The following is a 24127-nucleotide window of genomic DNA, read 5'->3' as shown; positions in this document are numbered from 1 at the left end:
GATGAGCCAGTCGTCGAGATACAGGAAGACCAGACTCCTCGACATCTCAGCTAAGCAGCCACTGACGCCATACATTTTGTGAATACCCTGGGGGCCAATGAGAGACCAAAGGGCAACACCGTGAATTGAAAATGACGCCCATCCACTATGAAACGGAGGAAACATCTGTGACCTGGGAATATGGGAATAAGGATCCGTCAAGTCGAGGGCGGCGTACCAGTCTCCTGGATCCAGGGAGGGGATGATGGAAGCCAGGGAAACCATGCAAAACTTCAACTTTTTGAAAGGCTTGTTGAGGCGACACAGGTTCAGAATGGGTCTGAGTCCCCCTTTCGCTTTTGGGATTAAGAAATAGTGGGGTGGCACCTGGGTAGAAAAGGTTAAACATCCTGCAAAATAAATAATCCTCAAAAGACACATGGGGAGATAATGTTTGTGTTTTTGTGTATTTACATACGTATGGGTAGGGTGGACAATGTAATTAACTGTTCCTGTCTATGCTGTATTCTAATATTTAAATGAATTGTAAACATGGGATATCTCAGTATTCATCTCTCTTTGAAATGTACTGTGAATGGTGGATGAACAAGTAAATGGCCTTATGTTAATTTGTATAGCCAAATACCGGTGATGGACCTCCTTCATAGTCATCCTAATTACCTTTTGTTCACTGAGGAAATCACAACTTGTCAAAGACGACATGAAGTTATATAAAAGATCCTTGGGTCCTGATTCTGTCATCTCAGATCTGCTTAGACTTCATCAGGGCAAGTTTGAGTCACAAGACTGAGATCCAAGTTATGCTGGTACGCCCTGAATATGAGATTAAGACATTGGACTATGACCTATGAACTGAATTCTAAAGGAACTCTTTGCAACTACAAAGCTCACCATCTCAGCTATGAATCTGCACTTCAATGAAGTCATGTCTGTATGTATATATTGATCTTTTAACCATTCTCTCACTTGCTTTTTAATAAATTTTAGTTTAGTTAATAAGAATTGGCTGTAGCATGAACTTGGGCAAGATCTGAAACATTCATTAACCTGGGAGGTAATGTGTCCGATCCTTTGGGATTGGTAGAACCTTTTCTTTTACATGATGAAATAAGATTTACAGAAATTTTCATCATATTTAACGTTGGTACCTGGATGGAGGCCTGAGGCTGGACCATTTTAAGAGAACTGTGTTATTTGGACTCCTGAGTAACCAGTAAGGTAATAAAAAAGCTGTTTTATGCAGGCTTGTTAAATCTAAGTATTGGAATAGCCACCAGTTTTGGGGGGTTTTGCTGCCCCTTTCTTTGCAGTTCACCCTAATTGAGTGACCACAGCTGGCTCCCCACTAGGACCCTGGTCACAGGCCCCCTTTTGCTTTCAGGATTAGGAAGTAGCGGGAATAGAACCATTTCCCCTTCATGTCCCGAGGGACCTCCTCCACTGCCCACAGGCGCAGGAGGTTCTCGACCTCTTGGACGAGGAGTTGCTCGTGAGAAGAGTCCCTGAAGAGAGATGGAGAGGAAGGGGCGTCCGAAAATTGCAGGGTATAGCCCTAAGATATTATGTCCAGCACCCAGTGGTCCGAGGTGACCTGCGAACAGACCTAACGGTAGGCATGAAGATGGCTGAGGAAAGAATAAGGTGGATCTGGGGAACTGACTGAGGTGTCACTCTCAAGCTCACCTTCAAAATGAGCGCTTCTGGCCCCTGGGATGCTTTGCCGGGTTGGACTGCGTGGGTGAGTGAGAGGAGGAAGGGCAGCGACAACTAAAGCTCATGTCTCTATCCTTTCTCCTTGCAGGCACTTGATGAGGCTGCCAAGGCCTTGGTGGCTTGGGCGGCTGGAACTGCTTCTGAGCAGACTGTGGCATATGCATACCCAGCGAGTGAAGGGTGGCTCAAGTGTCCTTCAACCCATGCAGCCTCGCATCCGTTTGTACAGAGAAGAGACCATTTCCAAGGAATGGACGGTCCTGGATCGAGGTCTGCATCTCTTGGGAAACACTGGCGGTCTGAAGCCACCGCATCCCACACCATTTGGAGGGAGCACCTAGCCGCTGCGGTGCTTTCCTCCACTACGGTGCCGAATTCTTGGGCCAGACCCTGCGGGAGGGACTCCTTTAAACTTATGGAGGGAGTCCCATAAATTAAAATTGTACCTGCCCAATAGGGCCTGATGGTTCACCACCCGGAATTGGAAGTGGAATAAATTTTTCTCCCAGAAAGGTCCAGTCTTTTGGCCTCTTTATTTTTGGGAGTTGAACTAGTGTGCCCCTGCTTGTCTTTTTCATTGGCTGCAGAGACAACCTGTGATCCTGGAGGTAGATGGATATAAAGGTACTCGAACCCTTTGGCCGGGACGAAGTACTTTTTTTCGTCCCTTTTGGAGATGAGAGGGATGGAAGACAGGGTTTTCCAGAGGGCCTTGGCAATTTTCAGGACCACATCATGCACTGCCAGGGTAGCAGCCAAGAGGACATTGAACAAGTTGTCCACCTGTTCGGCCATCTCCTCCACCTGTAGGCCCAAGTTCTAGGCCACCCGTCAAAGCAGGACCTGGTGTTCCTTAAAACTGTCCAGCGGGCTGGCCCTCGAGGGTCCCCCACCTACCTTGTCTGGGGATGAGGATGATGACTGACCACCAGGGGAGGATCAGGGGCAACATCTCCCATGGGGGAGGGGGAGTTTGGGGGTAGGTGCAGTCTCTACCCCAACTTCTGAGTGGGTCTGTCAAGGTTCCCTCCCCACTCTGAACTCTGGGGTACAGATGTGGAGACCCGCATGAAAGCTCATATTCCACCAGCTTAGGTTAAAACTTCCCCAACGCACAAATTCCTTTCCTTGGCCGGTATTGCTGCCACCACCAAGTAATTTAAACAAACATTCAGGGAGGGGCCACTTGGAGCCCTATCCTCCCCCCAAAAAATATCCCTGCAAACCCCTTCACCCTCTCTCCTGGGGAGGCTTAAGAATAATATACCAACCAATAGGTTAAAGTTAGTACAGACCAATCCCTAGTTTTTAGGACACTGAAAATCAATCAGGTTCTTAAAAGAAGAATTTTATTAAAAAGAAAGTAAAAGAATCACATCTGCAAAATCAGGATGGGAAGGTAACTTTACAGGGTAATAAAAGATTTAAAACACAGAGGACTCCCCTCTGGACTCAACTTTACAGTTACAAAAAACAGGAATAAAACTACCTCTTAGCAAGGGGAAAATTCACAAGCTAAAACAAAAGATAATCTAACGCATTTCCTTGCTTTACTTACAATTTCTGTAATCTTAGATGCTCATTTCAGGTATGTTTTTAGGAGATGTTTTTTCCCTGGTCCCTCTCTCTGTCCAAGAGAGCACAAACAAAGAGAGCACAAACAAAACTTCCCCCCATCAGATTTGAAGGTATCTTCTTTTCCCATTGGTCCTTCTGGTCAGGTGCCAACTAGGTTAATTGAACTGATAAATCCCTTACAGGTAAGGGGATTCTGTACCTCTGGCCAGGAGGGATTTTATGTTACTGCATACATAAGGGTTGTTACCCTTCCCTTTATATTTATGACAGGATCTCATGCACCGAGCCCAGTGCCGCCAGCTGTTGCTCCGAGGCGGTGGCAGATGACCAGTGCGAAGGAGGCATCACCATGACTGGCACTCCCCATGCACCCCAATAAGGCCACTGTGCTAGCCACTGACCGTGCTGCCAAGGCGGCACTGTCGACGTGGTCTTGGGTGCCCAATGGCGCCGATGGGGTCTGAGCGAGGGGTTGAACCTCCCTTCCGTGCCAGAGGAATCCCCTTCCAGCGACCACAGTGGAGCCGTTGACACCTGAGTCTGCCTGCTGACTGTTGCCACCAAAGATCGGTGCCTGTAACAAGGGAACCAGTGTTGGAGCCGGGGTCACCGGAGACGAGACAGCGAGTGCTCCCACTGGGCAGGCGACCGAGATCTGTGCTGAGAGGACAACCGGCAGGAGGGCGAACGGTGCCAGTAGTACCGAGACTGGCACCTCCCTTTAGGCAATCCACGCTGAGATGGCAGGGACCGCGATTGTGGTGCCGAGGACCGAGGGAGAGCTCCAGAGGATCTGGACTGCAACTCCAGCAATCTGCAGTGAGTAGGTGGAGAGCGCTGTCTCGTCTTGGGGATCAGCGACGCTCCATTGCCCCCTGAGGGGTCTTAGCATCTGGTTTGCCCTTGTGGGAAGCCATTGCCGTTTCCTGCAGCGTGTGCTGTGTTGGCGGCGCAGGTGGAGGCCTCTGATCTCTCGGCACCAGGGGAGCTTGGGAAGGCACTGGTGCCGTCAGGGGTTTGGGTCCCATACTGCTCCCAGTAGTCGGTGGTGGAGCTTCTAAGGGGTTAAGGACCCCGACTGGGGAGACATGGACAGGTGGCTCTGGAGGGGCCGGGCAGCCCCTGCTGTGTCCCTTCCTATGGCCTGTCTTGCCTGGTGTTGGGGAGCTGTGCCTTCTTGCTTCCTTCTTGGGTGCCGAGGTACTCGGCGAGTCTTGGCGAGATGGCTTGGAAGCCAGATGAAGGGCAGACTCCATGAGGAGAGCCCACAAACAAATATCCTGCTCCCTCCGAGTCCTGGGCTGAAAGTTCTTACAAATATGGCACTTGTCCTTCGTGTGTGATTCCCCCAAGCACTTGAGGCAGCTGCTATGGGGGTCACTTACAGGCATAGGCCTGTTACAGTGTGCGCTGGGCTTAAACACGGGAGACCAGGGCATGCCCTGCCTGGGGCAAAGCTGCCGCTGGGACTCTAACTTCTAACTATATTTAGCAACTACTTAACACTAACTACTATAAACAAACTATTTACAAGGCCGTAAACTATTTACCTAAGACTCGAGTCAGTAGAGACAAAACCACTAGCCCTTGCTATAGAAGGAAAGGCACTCCGACCCACCACCACGGGCGGTAAGAAGGAACTGAGAGGGCGTAAGGTTGGCAGTCCCTGGTATACCGACGCATGGACACGGCATTCAAGGGGGCGCCACTGCTGACCCTACGGATATCGCTAAGGCAAAAATCTCTGATGACCGCGCAAGGGGTGCACGCATCCCTAGAATGGAATCAACATGAGCAAGCACTTGAAGAACCATCAATAAGGAGCTGGTACCAAATACAAGGAGTTGGGAATAAGGCCTCATGATCAGCCTTCAGTACAATCCTGTTTGTCACATTGATGGTCTACGTCAACAGGAATAACTCAAATGGAAAAAGCTGAGACGTTTGTATCTGCAGATGACATAGAAATATAGGCATCCTCAAAAGAAAACACTAGAGGAAATTGCAAATCAGTGGTATGACCAGCTAGACAGGCATGGGATAAAAGTGAGCACAACTAAGATATAGGTCACGTGGGTCAGTAGAGGTGCTGCAGGGAAATTGGACAGAGATTAAGTAGCAGGGATAATCCGACTAGCAAACTCATGTACCTTGGTGCCTGCGTTATGGAAGATGATGAGTTTGAACACGAGATACAGTCTAGACTCTAGAGTGCTGGGAGAGTGTGGAGGTGTTCTTCATGACAAGCATACTGAGACTGAATGACCAACTATCCAGAACAATGGCGTTTCCTGCAGTGTTATATGGTGCACGACCATGGGAAATTAGGAAACAGCAGGTTCAACTTCTACAGGTGTTTGAGATGAGATGTCTGTGTGTCATGAAAGGAGTTACTTGAAGAGACAGATTTTGAAATGAAAGTATTAGGACGGAAGTCAAAGTCCCTGATGTAGCTGATAAAATCCAAGAAGTGTGACTCTGCTGGTTTGGATACATAGAGAAGATGAATGAAGGGGACCTGGTGAAGACAGCATAGTAGGAGAGGTTAGTAGAAAAGAGAGCCCAAGGAAAGCCAAAATAGTGATGGATGGATTGCATCAAAGAAGATGGGAAGCAGGTGTACCTTAGCGACCTTGTGCACTAACAAAGATGACTGATGCTTGCATGACAACCTGACTCCAGTCAATACGATAAGGGGAAGAAGATTATTATGTCATAGCTGTGAAATCTGATATCTGAAGAGAAAATAAATCCAGGCATGTTACAAATAGTAAAAATAACTAAAAAACCCTACTTTATTGTACCTAACCCAAATTCCCTTTTCACAAAAACAAAACTTGAACTAGAGCCAATAGCATAACATTGAGATGAGCTCTGACTCGGAGATCCTAATATAGATATTATACAGGAGAAAGTAAAGCCTGCATTTTATAATACTGTATTTTTCAGAAACTCTTACTGCTGATTAGACCTATTTTCAGAGGAATTGTAGGAGAAAGACAGCTGCTAGCCGGCTGCTGTCATTGCCTTGTGCCGCCACCTACTGAAAACAAAAAGGGCAAATTTCCAAAAATGGCAACTGCAGATATTTAGGCATTTTTAGGGTTTTAGAGTCAGTAGTACTTTTCAAAAGAATTTTTAGGAATACAATATAAAATATAATAACAAAAACAACAACACACACAGAGTGTCTATATATATACAAAATACATGATGAACTGTGGTAAAATACAGGTTTTACTGGCACAAGTATGAAACTCCTGCATATGTTTGAAATGCATAACAAAGCCATGAGTGAGTTTTCCTGGTTAACAAAAACAAATTCAAATAAACCATTTGCATTATGGTATGTGATGATATTTTCTGTTTATATTCTTTTAGAGGAAACTTTGGATTTAGAAAAAAATTAGACTAACATTTTCATTGGTACTATTTTTTGTATTACTCCATCTACAACAGCAAGCTGTCTTAGTTACCATGTACATAGTGATAGAAAAATAAGAACTTATATTTTTAAAACTTCTAAAAAGTAGCTATAGTAAAGATTTTCCATAAATCAGGTGGTATGATGATAAGGTCTTCTATCTCACACCCTGTCAGACCTATAAATGAATGCTACATATCAATAGAAAACCTATAATCCCAGCTATCCAACAGGACACAGCAAGTGTTTCTAACCTTTTAATTCTCTAATTGCCCTTAAATCTGTCACTGGTCCAAGAGCAAATATTGGCAGTCCTAGATTTTGGCTCAGTTAATTTTTCAATCCCTGCTGCGGAGAAAGATGAAAACATTTTTTGTAAATTATTTTAAAATTAACATCTATTTTAAAAGTACTCAGAGATTTGGAATATGAAATGTAATCCTGTTAAAAAATAGATTAACAGGCAAATCATGAAGAGCACATCAAGAGACAGAAGGTGCAAAATAAATAAAATTAATTTCAGGGCAGCTTATTTTGTTTGAAGCAAGGGATTTATTGTATTACTGTGCTGCCCAAATATAGTATAAATAATTATATACATAGCACTTTTCATCAGAGGATCTCAAAGCATTTCACAAACTAAGTCTCATAACACCACTATGAGGTAAGTGGTATGTCCATTTTACAGATATGGAACCTTCAGAAAAAGGTTGAGTGAAATTTGCCCAATTTCACACAGGCAGTTGGGGCAGAGCTGGACCTAAAACTTAGAGGACACACAATTTCAAGCTCATAATGTCCATTCTATAAACATATTATGCACAAAAAGCTACACTGAAAGAATATTCAAGTTTTAAAGTCAACCTCTCAAAACTGGTGAGGAAAGCAAAGGGAGAGCATTGAGAACACAGGAGAGACTGTTTCCCTTCTCTGAGTTCCTGTGCCTGGCATCAGACTGCCATCTGGAACTAAGGAGAAGCAATTGCAGGGAAAATCCTGCTTAGCCCCTGCAGCCCTAAGTTGGAACATGCTCAGTTGTTCTGTGGGGCTAGTGTATGAACAATCCAGTCAGCACACAGGCGCTGTGAGGGGATGGAGCATGCTTAGCACAAGCAGTATTTTCAGAAAATTTAGCTGCTGCCATACTCAAAAAAGTACCTACTAAGCACTTGTGAACTGAGAAAAGGCTCATAACCTGACCTTATTTGGACAAATTTTCACAGTGATGGGGAAAAGGCACATCCCTGACCCCACAGCAACCCTCTCTGCCAAATTTAAAGTCTCTGCTCCAACATACGAAGGTTCTCAGCAAAATGGTTGTAAGAATTTTTTTTTCACATGGACAATGTATTTTCCCCCGAACCTCATTCTCAGAAACAGCTGAACCATTGCCGATACAGACTAACACGGCTGCTACTCTGAAACCTGTCATTCTGGGTGAAACTTTCCAAAAATACTGAGCCTGAAACATTCACCCAGCATGGAAAATTTCAGCCTGAATGGTACTAAGAGTGACACAGCTCAATACAAGATGGAACAGATTGACATAGGTGTTAATTACTTTTGCTAAACAATCTGTTCCATCTTATATTGAGCTGTGACACTCTTATTACGTTTCCCAGACCTGAAGAAGAGCTTGGTGTAAGCTCAAAAGCTTGTCTCTCTCACTAACAGAAATTGGTCCAATAAAAGATATTATCTCACCCTCCTTATCTCTAATATCCTGGGTCCGACATGGCTACAACACTGAATAGGTACCCTGAATGGTTTAAGTTTGGCAACATTATAAGCAACCAAAAACAGGTCTTTTAATGGAAAGTGTCAGGCAACTTTACATATATGTGATTCTACCTGAGCCATCTATAATGTACATTTTGTATTTATATATTACATAAATAAGATAGATTAACCAACATATACAATTCATATATCAAGTAAGTTCAGTAAGAAAGACTACAAGGCATGAAAGAACTGTTTTCTTTACTTACTTGGCTGCTTCTTCATTAAGTATCTTTAAGTATTGTTTCACGGGGCAGAGAAGCTCAGGAATTTCCAAGAGGGCCATCTGCAGTAAAGGAGCTTTCACTTGGCAACGTATAGCTGGAAACAGTGCTTGGAGTTCTGTCTCCAGGCGAGACAAAGTGCTGACTATCAAGAAGAACTCTTGAGTTGAACACTGAAAGTGGAAAAAGTTTTAGTTTAAATTGTTACAACATTGTATGTTCCAGGATACCCAAATTACATCTTGTTTAAATTAAACAATGTTCATAGTTAATTTTTACATATTGAAATACTACTTGATGATCTTATGTTCAAACAGTAAATCTGATGGATTAATGACATATTTATCATTTGTTACTTATTACAGAAGCACCAAAACGGGGCCCTATCGTGCTAAGCACTGTATAAACATGGAGTAAGAAAGAGTCCCTCCCCCAAAGATCATATCATCTAAATAGACAAGACAGACAAAGGGTGAGGAAAAGGGATATAACATATAAGCAGAATGAGCAGTAATGAGGGAGCAAACGGGGTTTGCAGCAAACAACCAATAAGAATACTGAAGAGAATGTCCAGAGTGAAAACTGCAGAAAGCAGTCTGATGCCATCATCAATATCCAACAGTCCCTGCTTAAATTGCTCCTGGAACAACTTTTACCAGATTTAGTCTCAAGCTGGCTCCTCTCTGCAGTTTCTTTCCCCAACACCACATGGATCGGGGGTAGAAGAGACATCACTGTATAAGTCCTAATGCCCCCAGAAAATAATGGGTTTCCTTGCACAGTTCTGGGTCTGGGGGTGAGCAGGAGAGTCCCGCCACCTCTTCCCAGTGCAGCAATACTAGCTTAAAATATCATTCTCTCCCTTTCTCCCCTTAAGCGGGGTGTTATTAGTGATGACCAAATGTTAGATGATTCAACGTAGATCACAGATCAAATGACTTCATATAGTGGATTTAGTTTACTTGCACTACTAAATCTGTTGGACATCAGAAAACTTAAATGTATTTAATCAGTCCTAAAATCACTTATGAAAGCATTAAAGAGTGTGAAGATATGCTGCACAACGATCAGAAAACTTCCTTTTAGACTTTGTTAAAAAGTATGTAAAAGCGTGTATAGTATATGAAGGAACATGGAGTAGGCAAAGTCAGCAAAGGCCTTTACACCATTGAGAAGGGAAGCTTTCCAAAGAGCTGCAGAGCTACAAATATAAATATTGCAGATACCAGAAGATAATGCTCAGAAACCATCCATCAGTTTCTCAAACAGATAAAATATCCCAAGATATTTGCATGTAAACATTTATGGACTCTGATTTTAGAGAGACAACTAACTATACATATAAAACCACAAAAGAGATGCTTTATTTTCATATTAGTCTATGAAAAGATTATATATGAGACAACTCATTCTCATTGGATCACTTATAGCTCTCTGTATGAAGCGAAGATTATATTCTGGTTGGTCCATATCAGCTTTTCAAAAAGGGAAAGCATCAACAGACCTCCCTTAAAAACTGAATAAAATAATTCCTAGTGCTTTCAAAAATTGCTCCCTACAAGCTAAACACAGATTGGGTAATCGATTTTTTCAGATGGCTTCTGAGGAGCATTCCTACTGGAAATAAAGACTTATCACTGAGAACTATCTTACTCACTTTCTTTTATGTGTTACTGAAACCAGAATGAGATTACAGTTATATCACCACCAGCTTGATCTAAAGTTATCTTTAAAAGGAAGTTTCTACGTATCTCGAGAGACTAGTAATTACCTTAAATTCTACAGCTCAGTTTATCTATATACTATTTACCTATATACTGTTTTCAGTTAATAAGAAATTAAGACTTCTATACTTTTATTTCCTTTTTCCAAGGTGAGTATTAGGTTATCCTAAATTAATACTTCTCTGAGTATATATCCAAGTCATAAAACTCTGTAAATTAATTACATGCATATTTGTACCTGTATTTCATTAACAAATTTCAACTTAATTGTCAACAATTTGGTATCAATAAATGAGTCAGAGTGCTGAGACTGGAAAATTTACTATGCTCATTTATCATAAAAATGTAACAGGAATCTTTACAACTCACATGAGAGTGATAGTGTCTTAGACAATTAATATAAGATTGAATTAATAAATTATGAGGTGTTTATGTTTGCTTTAATATTTGATCTATTAGGTATATATTTTAATGATCTTTTGTATTTGATACATTTTCTGAATGTATAGTTTTAATACCCCTTGCTATGTGATATATTGTATATAATTTACACAAGTCATCTTCTTTGGGTTTTATTTAAAACCAAATAACTTTCCAAATTCCCTCACTTAATTTCTTTTTCTTTAACCCTCCTATATATTCGCATAGCCCAGAAAGACAAAAGCAAAAAAAAAAAAAAAAAGTATCTATCCATTTGAAATTTGTTCCATCATGTGAATCAGAAAATACAGATTTTCTGCACAGGATACCCCGAAGAGAGGCAGAGGTCTGTTAGATGCTCTCCTTGGGTACATCTACACAGCAATTAAACACCCGCAGCTGGCCTGGGTCAGCAGGCTCAGGCTGAGGGGCTGTGAAATAGATTTGTAGACTTTTGGGCTCAGGCTCGATCCCAAGCTGTGGGACCCCGCAAGTAGGTAGGGTCCCAGAGCCTGGGCTCCAGCCCAAGCTCAAATGTCTACACAGCAATTTTTAGTTCCACAGCCTGAACCTCATGAGCCCAAAGCAGCTGACCCAGGCCAGCCACAGGTCTTTTATTCCAGTGTAGACATACCCCCTGTGACTTGATGGTATGGTACAAGTTAGAGATGGAAAACACCTATTAGTTCATCTCCATGCAACTGCAGATTGTTCTCTGTGGTATATTTCCTAATGTTTTTGTGTAGTCTAATTTTTTTGTTCAGTCTTACAACACTAAAAACCCCAAGAAATGGTGTTTTTGCTAATTTTCTTAGAAGCCTAATTCACAGCCTACTAAATCTCACTGAGTGGAAGTTTTGTGTGATATTCAACCTAAATATTCCTTTTCTTAAATAAATCCCAGTACTTCTAGTCATGTCCCTTTGCATTCACACTAAATAGCTCCTCTGCCCCCTTGCTGTTAATAATTTTCAAATACGTGTAGCCTTATGTACTCCTCTAGTCATCATTTAACCAAGCTAATAATCTTTTGTCAAAGCAATCCACCCTGCCTCCTGAAGGTATCTGTTGATCTTTGCACTCACTGCAACTTATCAGAAAGATGTTAATGTGGTATTGTCTTACCCCATCATGTAAACACAGTGAAAACAAAATAAAACAAATAATGAAATGACCCTTGAAGTCACCATTCACAGAAAATCTCTGCTATCCAGACTAAATAAATATCAAACTTATGCATGGAATCAAAATTCAAGGTAAAACATGGGGTGGAGAAAAAAAGCTGAAGTCGTCATCTCTACAAACTAAAATGCAGACAATGGATAAGATACTGCAGTAGATTCTTGATGAATGCTACACAGGAAGTAACAACAGTAGAACAAAGCATGGAAGGTATAGACAACTGAGCTAATATTAATCACAAGAGTAACTTCTTGGCCCTATGTAATTTAACATTTTTATCAGTGACCTGGAAGAAAACATAAAATCATCAATGATAAAGTTGGTACATGACACAAAAATGTGGGGAGTGGTAAATAATGAAGAAGAGCACAGGTCACTGACAGAGCAATCTGGATCACTTGGTGTGCGGATCACACATAATATGCATTTTAATACAGCTAATTGTAAATGTCTACAACCAGGAAAATGTCCACATCTAGTCCATACTTATAGGATGGGAGACAAGGTGGACAGGGGAAAAAAAAAATCAATGATTTTTTTTTAAATAAAGGAATCAGATTTTTAAAAATAATTTCAATATGATTTTTTTATTTAAATTAAAATAGGTTTATTTTTTAAATAAAAATGTGTTTTAAATTAAATCTTGAATTTAATTAAAAATATATTAAAGGCCTAAACTTATTATAATTTTGTTGTCAATATGAACGTGTTTTGTATCCAAAATGCTTAAGGTTGTTTTGTTTAATAAAAATAAATGTTATATGTTGTTTTGTGTGTTTAATTAATTTCCAGTTACCATCCTAATGCAGCTCGACACAAAATGTGAGCAAAAAGTTAATTATCTAGTAAATAAAGCAATATATCATTCACCATTTTCTAGCATACTAAAAATGTACAATTAATAAGAATATGAAAATAATAAGCTACACAATTGCTTAAATAAATGTATATAGTTATAGTGTACCCTCCTAGGTAGCAAAAATATGTACTAAATCTAGTGTAAAGGCTCTATTTAGTTGTAAATCAACATGTTTTCATGGTTATGTCAAGCAATGAGAATGCACCTTTCTTTAGAAAATAACTGAAATAAAATGGAAAAGTTGATTAAAATCTATTATTAAATTGAGGCTTTCCACTTGGTGATTTAAATCAATCCACCCTGATCTGAGACTCTATCCCAGGTAGCAGTGAAAAAGATTTGGGGGTTGTGGCAAATAATTAGCAGACCATGAGCTTCCAGTGTGGCACTGCGGCCAAAAGAGCTAATGCAATCCTGGGATGTATAAATAGAAGGCTCTTGAGTAAGAATAAAGAGGTTATTGTACCTCTTTTTACACTGGCGCCACCACTGCTGGAATACTGTTGTCCAGTTCTGGTGCACACAATTCAAGAAGGATAAATTGGAGAAGGTTCAAAGAGCCATGAGAGTGATAAAACGATTAGAAAAACATGCCTTATAGTCAAAGACTCAAAGAGCTCAATCTATTTAATTTAACAAAGAGAAGTGGGTCTTGATTACAGTCTATAAGTATCTACATGGAGGGAACAAATATTTAATAATGGGCTCTTCAATATAGCAGAGAAAGCCATAACATGATCCAGTGGCTGAAAGTTGAAGCTAGACAAATTCAGACTGAAAATAAGGCGTAAACTGTTGACAGTGAGATTTATTAACCATTGGAACAATTTACCACGGGTCATGGTGGATTCTCTAGTACTGATAATTTTTAAATCAAGATTGGATGTTTTTCCTAAAAGGTATGCTCTAGGAATTATTTTGGGGAGTTTTAAGGCCTATATAATATGGGAGGTCAGACTAAATGGTCACAGTGGTCCCTTCTGGCCTTGGAATCTATGAATCTAGATTCCTGCCTGATCACATACTGTCCAAGAGTGTGAATCCACTGGGATTGGTATCTTTGGAGAACTGAGCTTTTAGATACTATTTTATTGCTAGCAAGCTTATAGGTAAATAGTTTCTGAGAGATAATGAAAATACCCCTTATTTACCTACCCAGGTTGTTACTGCATAATACTCTGGTTTGATTTTAGCAACAATGCTGAAAACTGACAGTTAAATATGATACCTTTGAAAAACTGGTTCATTTAGAGTATAAATTGGAACAGAAATGTAATACTGAAAAAATTGGGCTCCATGTAAGTGGGATTCTATCTTCAACAGTTTTTTTTTTTCAATGAAAGATAACACTCACCTTTATTATAAATCAGAAGCTTTGAAAAACAGTAAGAAAAAATAAATAATGTATATGAAGTAGGTTTGGTGGAAGTCAGCGTCTGTTAAAGATCCTCCCTAGATTACACAATGATAATTTTAAACTAACTTTGAATGACCTTTAGTTAGGGTTACCATACGTCCGGATTTTCCCGGACATGTCTGGCTTTTTGGGCCCCAAATCCGCATCCAGGGGGAAAACCCAATAAGCCGGACATGTCCAGGAAAATAGGGAGGGAGGGACCGGCGATGCTCGGCGGGGGCTGGAGCCGCTGGGGCCGGCAGTGCTCGGCCGGGGGTCGGGCCGGCGGTGCTCGGCCGGGAGCCAAGCCAGGTGGGAGACGCCGGGGCCAGAGTCTCTTGGCCTGGGCCGGCCGGAGCCGCTTGGCCGGGTGGGCCGGACTGGGCTGCGCCTCTCCGCCCCAGCTTGCCTGCTGCTTCAGGCTTCCCGCGAATCAAATGTTCGCGGGAAGCAGGGGAGGGGGCGGAGTTGGGGCGGGGCCGGGAAGGGCCGGGGCTGGGGCGGGGCTGGGCGGAGTTGGGGCAGGACCGGGGAATGTCCTCTTTTTGGACCCTTAAAATATGGTAACCCTACTTTAGTATTAACTAGAAATCCATTAAACACTAGAACAATAACTCATAGCTAAGGCTACATTTTAGTTATGGGTATTTTTTGGAAAAGTCGTGGACTGGTCACAGGCAGTAAACAAAAATTCATGACCTGTCCATGACTTGTACTATATAACTCTAACTAAAACTTGGGCCAGGGGGCCACGGTTGCTCTCGGGGGGTGGCCCAGGACCACCACTGGTGCTGGGGGCAGGGGCAGGCGGCGGCGTGTGGCCCGGGACCCCCGCTGGTGCTGGGGGGAGGTGAGGAGGGAGTTGGAGAGGCTGGCAAGGCTCCCTACCCAGCTCCACGCAGCTCCCCAGAAGCGGCCGGCATGTCCCTGCAGTTCCTATGGAGAGGGAAGGCCAAGGGGCTCCGCTCACTGCCCCCACCATGAGCTCTAGCTCTCCAGCTCCCATTGGCCGGGAACTGCAGCCAATGGAACCTGCGTGGACAGTGCCTCCAGGCAGGGGCAGCGCATAGAGCCCCCTGGCCCCTCCGCCTTGGAGTTGCAGGGACATTCTGGCCGCTCCTGGGGACAACCCCTCCTCCCCTCCCCTCCTCCCCCCCACACACAGGTAAGCGCCACCCCGCACCCCAACCCCCAGCCCTGAGCCCCCTCCCCACCCAAACCATCATCAGCCCTGGAGCCAGCCATACTGGCCGCTGCGGAAGTCACAGAGGTCATGGAAAGTCACAGAATCCATGACTTCCGCGACCTCTATGACAGACACAGTGGACAATGGCTGTGAACAATGGCAACCTCTCCACCAATGCTGAAAATGGTTTGGCTGCTGTTGTGCAGAAAGTATGCAAGACACCATATCGATGTGCAATGTCTAGTGCTCTTTCTTGAATACTGTTAAAAACAGTACACTAGCAGCCAAACTGTTTTCAACAAACCCTGAAAGCGGGTCAGAGAGATCCATTGCTCACTGCCACTGTCAACTATAGGTTATCATCCAAGTGAAAAGCTTTTCAAATGAGAAAATGGGACCTAAAAAGGCACTTTATGTGACTGTACAATATCACCCCTCTCGAATTCTAATTGCTACCTTTGGGTCTCTTAATGATGGTATACTATTTTTGGTTTAGAAAAAGTGAGGTATTTCATTGTAAGGCCATTGCATCCATTTTTTTCCTCTGTGACTGCTCATGTTAACCAGGCTAGAAAGGAACAATTATTTAAATCTGCATTTAATATTGTTGATCTAAAATTTGTGATGTTTTTGCCTTGGATAAATGCAGTTGCCACTGAAACGTCTGCATATTTATCACAGATTGAGTTAATGTGATCCAGGAATAGCTGGATTTGAACCAGCTTTTTCTAGTGGATTAGTATTTTTTCCTGCAATATATTCAACTAATTTAGAAATAAGAGACGTGCCTTGCACTCTTGTGATTTAGACCCAACCATGCAGAGCACTGCATATGGGTAGCCCTCTGCAGTCACCCACAGAAGTCCACTTGTCTCTGCATGGGCGTAACACATTGCAGGATTGGGGCACTAGTTATTCAAGTGCTGACTTTCAAATTTTGAAAAAGACTTCTCTTTTTCACCACACCATCTACTGAAATTATAACTTTGCTATCCCTCTGCCCACTTTTTTTTTTTATCCAAAAAGAATTGCCAACCTCTCTAAATATAATGGGGAAATAAAAGAACATTAAGTACAGCACACATGCTATTAGCACATTAACCTGCTTCAACTAAGAATCAGCAGTGTCTCATTACAAGTAATTTTTATTAAAATGTTCAAGCAAGATCTAAATTAAAGAATTTATAAACATATTAACATTCAACTGAAAACAGTAACAGTTAACTACAGCAAAGTAGTTTTCACTTATTGATGTGATTTTAGATAAACATACACCATTTAAAATGTGTTGCTTTAAGGAACAACTGAATGCCATATGATTCCTCACCTGCTAATGCACCCAACAGCTATCATATGTCCAAAGAAATCTATATATTTTGCATCAGTGACATGACCAAAATTTGTAATTGTTATCTAATACTGATATGGCATTTCTGCTTAAAACAATATATTGTCGATCCAATTGGTGTAAAACTGGATTCTACTGAAAGGAAAGAATGTTTGTTATTTTGTCTCCTATCCTGCTATTGTGTGAAACTTAGTCTTAAAGTTAAGAAAAAGTAATTTGAAGTGGATATGTTTAAACATTTCCTGTAAAACTTATGAAAGCACATTTAAGCATACTGACAAATATTTAGAAAACAAGAGTTGGTGATAATGCATTTGATAGATAACTATTTACCTTTTTGTGATAAATACTACAGAGTCCTCTCTCTATGTCTGGCATCTTACACAGATGATTTTGAATATGACCAAACACACTGGATTCTGACAGGAGAATTTCAGACACAGCATCAAGTCGGGCATTTATTTCACTGTAAAACAACAATCATGAGATCTGTAATGAAAATTCCAACTTCTTCAAGGAGGGAACGTGGTTGTCCAACATTTTGGACTATGGCTAAGCCCATGCTATCATATTTAAAGTAACATAAAATGTTTAAGACATTACTTATATTTGAGCATGATTAAAATGATCAAAAATCTCAAACACATTCTGGGAATAATTTCCCCAGAGCTCCATGGGGTAGGGTTGTCAAGGTTGCCTACACACTTCTAGGGCCTTCACTGTTCTGGTTACACTGAATAGTGCAGAAACAAGGAGCAGCATGTACAGTGATTCCCACTGGACTCTGTTCGGATATGAATTGTGCCAGGCTCGCTTACAACTATGACAAGCCCCATAGGCTATGGTGGTAGAGTTTATAACTTTAGCGAGACCTACAATCTGAAGTTTACAGCACTTTAAAACCACATAGACTTTATCAGTGTATCTTATTACTTTAATGAAGCCTCAAATATGGTACTGCTCAGACTGAATAAAAGCTTGTTTTTCTTCCCCCACCACTCAAGAACCACATTTGAGGCTTTCCATTGAAGTTCTAGGTTCCCCCGACACAACCTTTAGAAGTTGTGACTTTGGAGTAGGGGTGAAGAAATACAGGTCTGATAGAAGTTACATACAAACTCTGTTCATACTCTTGGGTTTTAAGAGCATGAAAACAGTGCATGCACTTCAACCACTAAGGAAATTCTCAGGAAAAATAAATTTAAGGAACACTGACCATTGAGATTATAATTCCCTTTAAAATAATGTTTCTATATTTTTTTAAAGAAATGCTTAAAACAAAAGAAAGTTGCTTTCAAGTTTCCAGCTCTACCTCTGTTCCTATATCCCCAACTACTCTCCATGTTTGTGTTATACATCTCATTACCGTACCCCATCCACATTTCCAAAACAGACCACAGTGCACCACAATCCACACATCTATATCAGTGGCGCATATCCTCTGCGGCACGATGGACATATTGACAACTTGCCAGGATCCTAAAGGTTCCACCTAATTTGCATAAAAGTCCCTGTCCAGATTTGGATAATGATGTTTAAATTTAAACAAAGACATGTTAGCTAACATATTTTAGTTTATTGGCGTTTAAACACTTATTAGAATCTCATCTCTAGGGATGACTGCAACCAGTCTTCCACAATTATACTGGACAGAATAATATTGAGGGATTTTTTTTTAAGTATGGATGTTATCATTTATGAAGGATATTAAAGAGAAAAGGTGGGTGAGATAGTATCTTGTATTGGACCTGAAGAAGAACTCTGTATAAGCTCCAAAGCTTGTCTCTCACCAACAGAGGTTGGTCCAGCAAAAGATATTGTTCACTGAGATTGTAACTTTTTGGGAAAGGGACCTATCTTTTTTTTTTTTTTTTTTTTTTGGTAAAGCACAACACAAACCCATATATTACAGAAATAATAAATCTGCCATGCCAATCGCCACTACAGATCACTGAAGAAGATCACTACAGATCTGTTGCAAATTCAGGGAAATACCAGGATTCCATACTTTCCAGTAGATTCAAGATCAGGGCACTTGGGCCTTGAAGGAAGCTAGCACCTGCAAGACCCATATACTTGAAATTCCATTGATACACAAATTAAAATGAGCATGTCAGATATGGATGTGCAATCAATACACATTAATATGTTACTAGCAAGAAGTAGATCCCTTTCTTTGCTGCATCCTCAAACTTCAAAGCAATGTCCTCAGAAAAATCTGTAACCCCTTGTTGGCAGACAATTGGGTCAGAGTTCAATTTGTAGACTTCTCAGCTGAGTGTGTCTGATTTGCTTCTCCCATACAAATGTAAAAAAAAGAAAAAATCTCCAGTGATGAAGGGCCTTGATGACTGCTATAACTGCAGAACTTCAAAATGTGATGTCAGTGATGATTTCAACTCCAACACTGGCCTTTTTGAACCAATGATTTTAGGCAGGCAATGTACAATCAAGAAAAACAATTTACTGCTTGTGGTGTCTACCTTCATATTCAAACTGGCTATATTTCATATAATTATGACGAGACAAAGCTGAGGGGTTGCAAACACTTTGGAGGATAGAACTAAAATTCAAAGGGATCTTGATAAATTGGAGAACTGGGCTATAGATAAGAAAATGAAATTCAATAGAGACAAATGTAAGGTCCTACACTTAGGGAAGAAAAAACAAAGGCACAAATCAGAATGGGGGAGAACTAGCTTGGCAGCAGCACTGCTGAGAAGGATCTAGGAGTTGTGGTGGATCACAACCTTAACATGACTCAACAATGCAATGCTGTTGTCAAATAAAAAAAAAGGGGTGTGTGTGCAATTTTCAGTTGCATTAGCAGAGACATAGCATGCAAGTCACAGGAGGGGATAGTACTGCTCTACTCAGCGCTGGTTAGGCTTCAGCTGGAGTACTGTGTCCAATTTTGATCAACAATGTACAGAAAGGATGAAGAGAAACTGAAAGGATTCAGAGGCAAGCAACAAAGATAATTAAAATGGATGGAATGCAAGCTATATGAGCAAAGGCTGAAGGAACTGGGTATGTTTAGTTTGGAAAAGAGGAAATTAAGGTCGGACATGATAGCAGTCTTTAGATACTTGAAAGGCTGCCATAAAAAAAGATGGAGAAAAGTTTTTCTCTCTTGCCATAGAGGGCAGGAAAAGGGGCAATGGCTTCAAGCTACAGGATAGGAGATTTCGATTAAATCTCAGGAAAAACTTCCTAACTGTAAGAACAGTAGGACAACGGAACAGACTGCCTCGGGAAGTCATGGAATCTCCTTCACTGGAGGTTTTCAAAAAGAGGCTGGATTGCCATCTGTCTTGGATGTTTAGACACAACAAATCCTGCAACTTGGCAGGGGGTTGGACTAAATGACCCTTTCGGGCCCTTCTAATCCTATGATTATGTCTCCTAGTATATTTTTAAGACAGAGCAATTGTTTCTTTTCACAGCAAGTAAATGACAGAGCCCTTGTTTTTGACAACTATTTTCACATTAAAAAAAAAAAAAAAAAAACCATGTCTATTAAAAAGTCTTCACAAATATACTTTCACCTGCTGATATACATTGCTAAGCAACATTTTCCAACTTTTTTAACATTCCTCCACCTGTACATGAATCTCTAAAAGAGTCTCCTTCTGTCTCCTCACGCTGGTCCAGTGTCCACGAAGAACGGGTTTGTTGCAGCCACACTTCTTTTCAGCAATTCTTCCCCCCAGGGCTGGTTCTAGGTGTGGGCAAGCAGGACAGTCACCTTGGGTGCCAACTTCCAGAGAGTGCTGTAACTCTGGGTCGTTTTGTTTTTTTGTTTTGCTTTGCTCTGATTGGTCCACCATTTCTGTTCCGCTCTGGCCAGCTGAATTTACTTTCTTCCTCTGCTGCTTGGTCAGACGGTTGAGGTTAAAGCAGATGCCAAAAACATTTTTCCCCTAGCCAGCAAAACAGCTAAGGCCACTCCTGCTTCCCCACCCCACCCACTCCTACATTATCCATGCTAGCCTGTCACCATACTAACCTTTCACCACACAGACACAGGCCATGATTCCTGTGCTCTTCTGACAGTGGCAAGTGACAACCCCAATTCCCATGATAGCTGCAATCAAAAAGTCCATTTCCCTACTAAACCCTAACATTCTTAAGTGTTTGAAAAATCGTATTTTGTCAGCTGCAAATGTTAATGTTAGTTGCAAAATGCGCCCTCTGCTGCAGCCTTTGGATTTCAGTTGTTTTAACTTAAAGAGAGTCCTTTTATTCTCTCCCTTACCTACCAGTACTCCACTCCTCTAAGATAATTTGAGGTTGGAGGCAGCAAATTGTAGGCCTCAAAACTAAGAGGCATTTTGTAACTTTCTCTTCTATATCACCTGATCATAATGGATTAGTTGGATACATCTACTAAAATGATGAGCAATAAAATAGTTAACATAAAATATAATGAGGCATCAGAGTTATTTTTTTCCACTGAAATGAATCAGATTTCTCACACCTATCAGGGCTACTGTTTCAGGATGTCTGCATAAATTCAGAAGTTTATCTTCACAATCAAGAGTTAATAAAAAGAATGGTTACGTACCCTAGAGTAACCATGGTTCTTCGAGATGTTGTAGCAAGCGTGGATCCATTCCATCTGGTGTCCAATCTCCACCTGTGGCCAATCTCTGATGCTTCAGAAGATTAAGAAATAGAATACATACAAGCGCCAACTGTACACTGGGGGGGGGGGGTGGATTTCTTCCTGAAGTGGCTGACTGAAGCATGAGATTTAACTGTAGTCATTCAGAAGGAAGGAATCTGATAATGACCCTAGGCTCAGTCCAAATCTGTAGCCAAGTTCTGATATTTGGTGGCAAACAATTCTATCAAAGAGATCCCCAATGTAGAATATCAGTTCCATGACAGATCTATGCAGAAGCCATTTGTGATTGGTCACTGACTACCTTTGCAGCAAGTCTACTAGATTGCTGCTGACTCCCAAGAGTGAAGGTTCATTGGGGTCACCTGGTTTTGATAGCACCAATTCCAGAACTTGATGACTTCTTGACAAAAGGAGGCAAGAAACATGCAACCTTTGTTTAGTAGCTGTCTGTGAAGTTTTTCACTCCTGTGTTCCAGAGGATAGGCAGGAACGTGATACAAGAGTCTGATGATGCTAAGCTCCCAGACATTCTTATGTTATTCTGTGTTGCCTGGGGACCAGGTTCCTTGGATCTGCTGGTGGTGGGGAGGAAGTGAAAATGAACACTCATTTGTCTAAGGTTATACTGCCCTATGCCTGATGGAACACGGCAAGGCAGCTCCTGAACACTGGCTCCTGATTAGTTCTGGTGTAGTCAAGATGGTCCTGTCAAATATGCTGTCTGGATGACGAGGTGGGATGCGGGAAAGAGGAGGCAGATGACAGGCCTCTCGTGGAGCATTGCAATTGTTTCCACAATGGGTGTTCTGGCTGTCTTCCCTGTCAGTATGTGTGAACACACAGTTTCTGTTGAAGCTGATATTTCTAGGGCTTTCTGTAGAAGATTGGTTTGTATATACCCAGCGATCTCAGGGTGGCCTTGAGTCCTTTAGGGAATGGAACACTTTTTTCAATATTTTCCACTTAAACAAGAGGTCTTGTATGTTGTCCTGGATCTCTCCCAATACCTCAGATGCTAACAACCAGGCAGTTCACCTCATAGTCAGAGTGCTGACTATAAGTCTTATCGGAGACATCCCTAGCTTGACTGTACGGTATTCCAGCAACCATTTATCCTTCTCTGATAATCTCCTTTAACTCCTCCCTTGCATTTTTGATAAGCAGGAACTTATGTTTGGCAAACAAAGCCTGACAGATTGCCACACAGATTTGCTGTGAGGTGGAGAAGTAGATCCAGCTTTTTGTGGTCCTTGAGCACTAATTTAGATTTTTTCCTGCTCTGCTGCAACTACCAATAACCCTGGATTTGGATGGAAATAAAAGCACTGAAAGTTTTTCAGGGGCATCTGTTAGCATTTTTCCATGCATTTCGATGTGTGCTGGATGGTGGCTTGAGTTTGCAAGAGCCCTCTGTTCAGCTCTAATATGCCCTCATTTAAAAGAAGAACAATCTTGGCTGGGGTTGATGCAGTCAAGATGTCAAAGAGTTTTTGTCACTTCTCTTGTATGACCATTGTTTTGATACCAAAGGTCTTCACAGTGCAAACTAGGAGATCATGAAATGTCTTAAAGTCATTGACCACTAGAGTGGGGGCTTGTGTGACCTGCTGGGTGACAATGATGACTCCTTCAGTGGAGACTGGGTATGCAGTTATTCCTCCACTGCTCCTAGCTCTTGAGTGCCATCTGGCTCTAGTGTCAGTGGTCTGGATAGTGATGCCATGAGGGAGTCTGATCTCCTCCCCTTCCTGGACCTACAGGATGGGAACCCGCCACAGGACACTTGAGATAATGGTCCCCCAGCAGAGTCAGTATGGCCTAGTATATGGGTAGTGGCCTTGTTGCGGCTAGTAGGCCCAATGCCATTCGTCTCTTTTGTGGTGGTGCCCTGAGAAAAAGATCTCAGATCCTGGCTCTAGATTCATTAAAAATATAAATAGCTGGCTTTATGATGATCAGGAGAACCGCATGGTTAACTGCCTGCCAGGTGCCCAGGTTATGAATCTCTCAAGACATGTAGGACCTCCATGGTAGCATTCTCTGAAATGCTTCCAGTTTCATGTGCAGGGTCAGTTATGCAGGCAGAACTGCAGGGTCTCAATACATGGATGAGACAATGGTGTAGAGAGGAGGGGTTTAGGTTTATTAGGAACTGGGGAACCTTTTGAGAAAGGAGGAACCAATACAGGAAAGATGGCTCTCCATCTGAACCAAAATGGAACCAGGTTGCTGGAATATAAAATTTAAAAAGTCATAGAGGAGTTTTTAAGCTACTGGGGGAAAGCCAACAGGGGGAGTTTTAAAGGGCTGGGGGGAAGCCAACAGTTGCAAAGTAGGACTCAGCTTGGACAAAGACATCTCACAAGGGAGGATCTGTTAAAGGGTATTCTCTAGCTCCTACTAAAGAGGAAAGAATAGAAGTTGATAAAGAAGTCAGGAATTGGAACCAAGGGTCAGGACCAGGTTATCTGGAGTTAGGCAAGCCAGGTGAAAGGCTGGGCCCACAGGTGAAATAAGGAAGGAGCAAGGCTCAGAACAAGCTGATGCAGGAGCTATCGCAGTCATAGGCCAATGTTTTGAGCAGCTGCTGAGCTGCTGCTTCTGGGCTTAAGGGCCAGTCTGCTGACTCCTCCAACCAATCAGGAAGTCTACTATAGGCCAGCT

At 41.9% G+C, this 24127-nt stretch overlaps 1 protein-coding gene across 9 annotated transcripts in view; it reads right to left on the bottom strand.

The window, feature by feature from the left end:
• MSH3 (mutS homolog 3) overlaps window positions 1-24127 on the bottom strand; it is a 198101-nt gene that overhangs the window by 79444 nt on the left and 94530 nt on the right. For all 9 annotated transcript variants that reach the window (XM_065550149.1, XM_042855881.2, XM_042855882.2 and 6 more), the window contains 2 exons: window positions 17167-17299; window positions 8704-8891 (listed from right to left, as the gene is read on the bottom strand). In XM_065550149.1, coding sequence (XP_065406221.1) covers window positions 8704-8891; window positions 17167-17299 — 321 coding nt within the window. The remainder of the gene's footprint in view (window positions 1-8703; window positions 8892-17166; window positions 17300-24127) is intronic.

The sequence above is a fragment of the Chrysemys picta genome, chromosome 6, assembly GCF_011386835.1.
Source record: "Chrysemys picta bellii isolate R12L10 chromosome 6, ASM1138683v2, whole genome shotgun sequence".
Classification (NCBI taxonomy): Eukaryota; Metazoa; Chordata; order Testudines; family Emydidae; genus Chrysemys; species Chrysemys picta.
The sequence above is the reverse complement of the archived record's forward strand: the minus strand, read 5'-3'. Positions and strand labels throughout refer to the sequence as shown.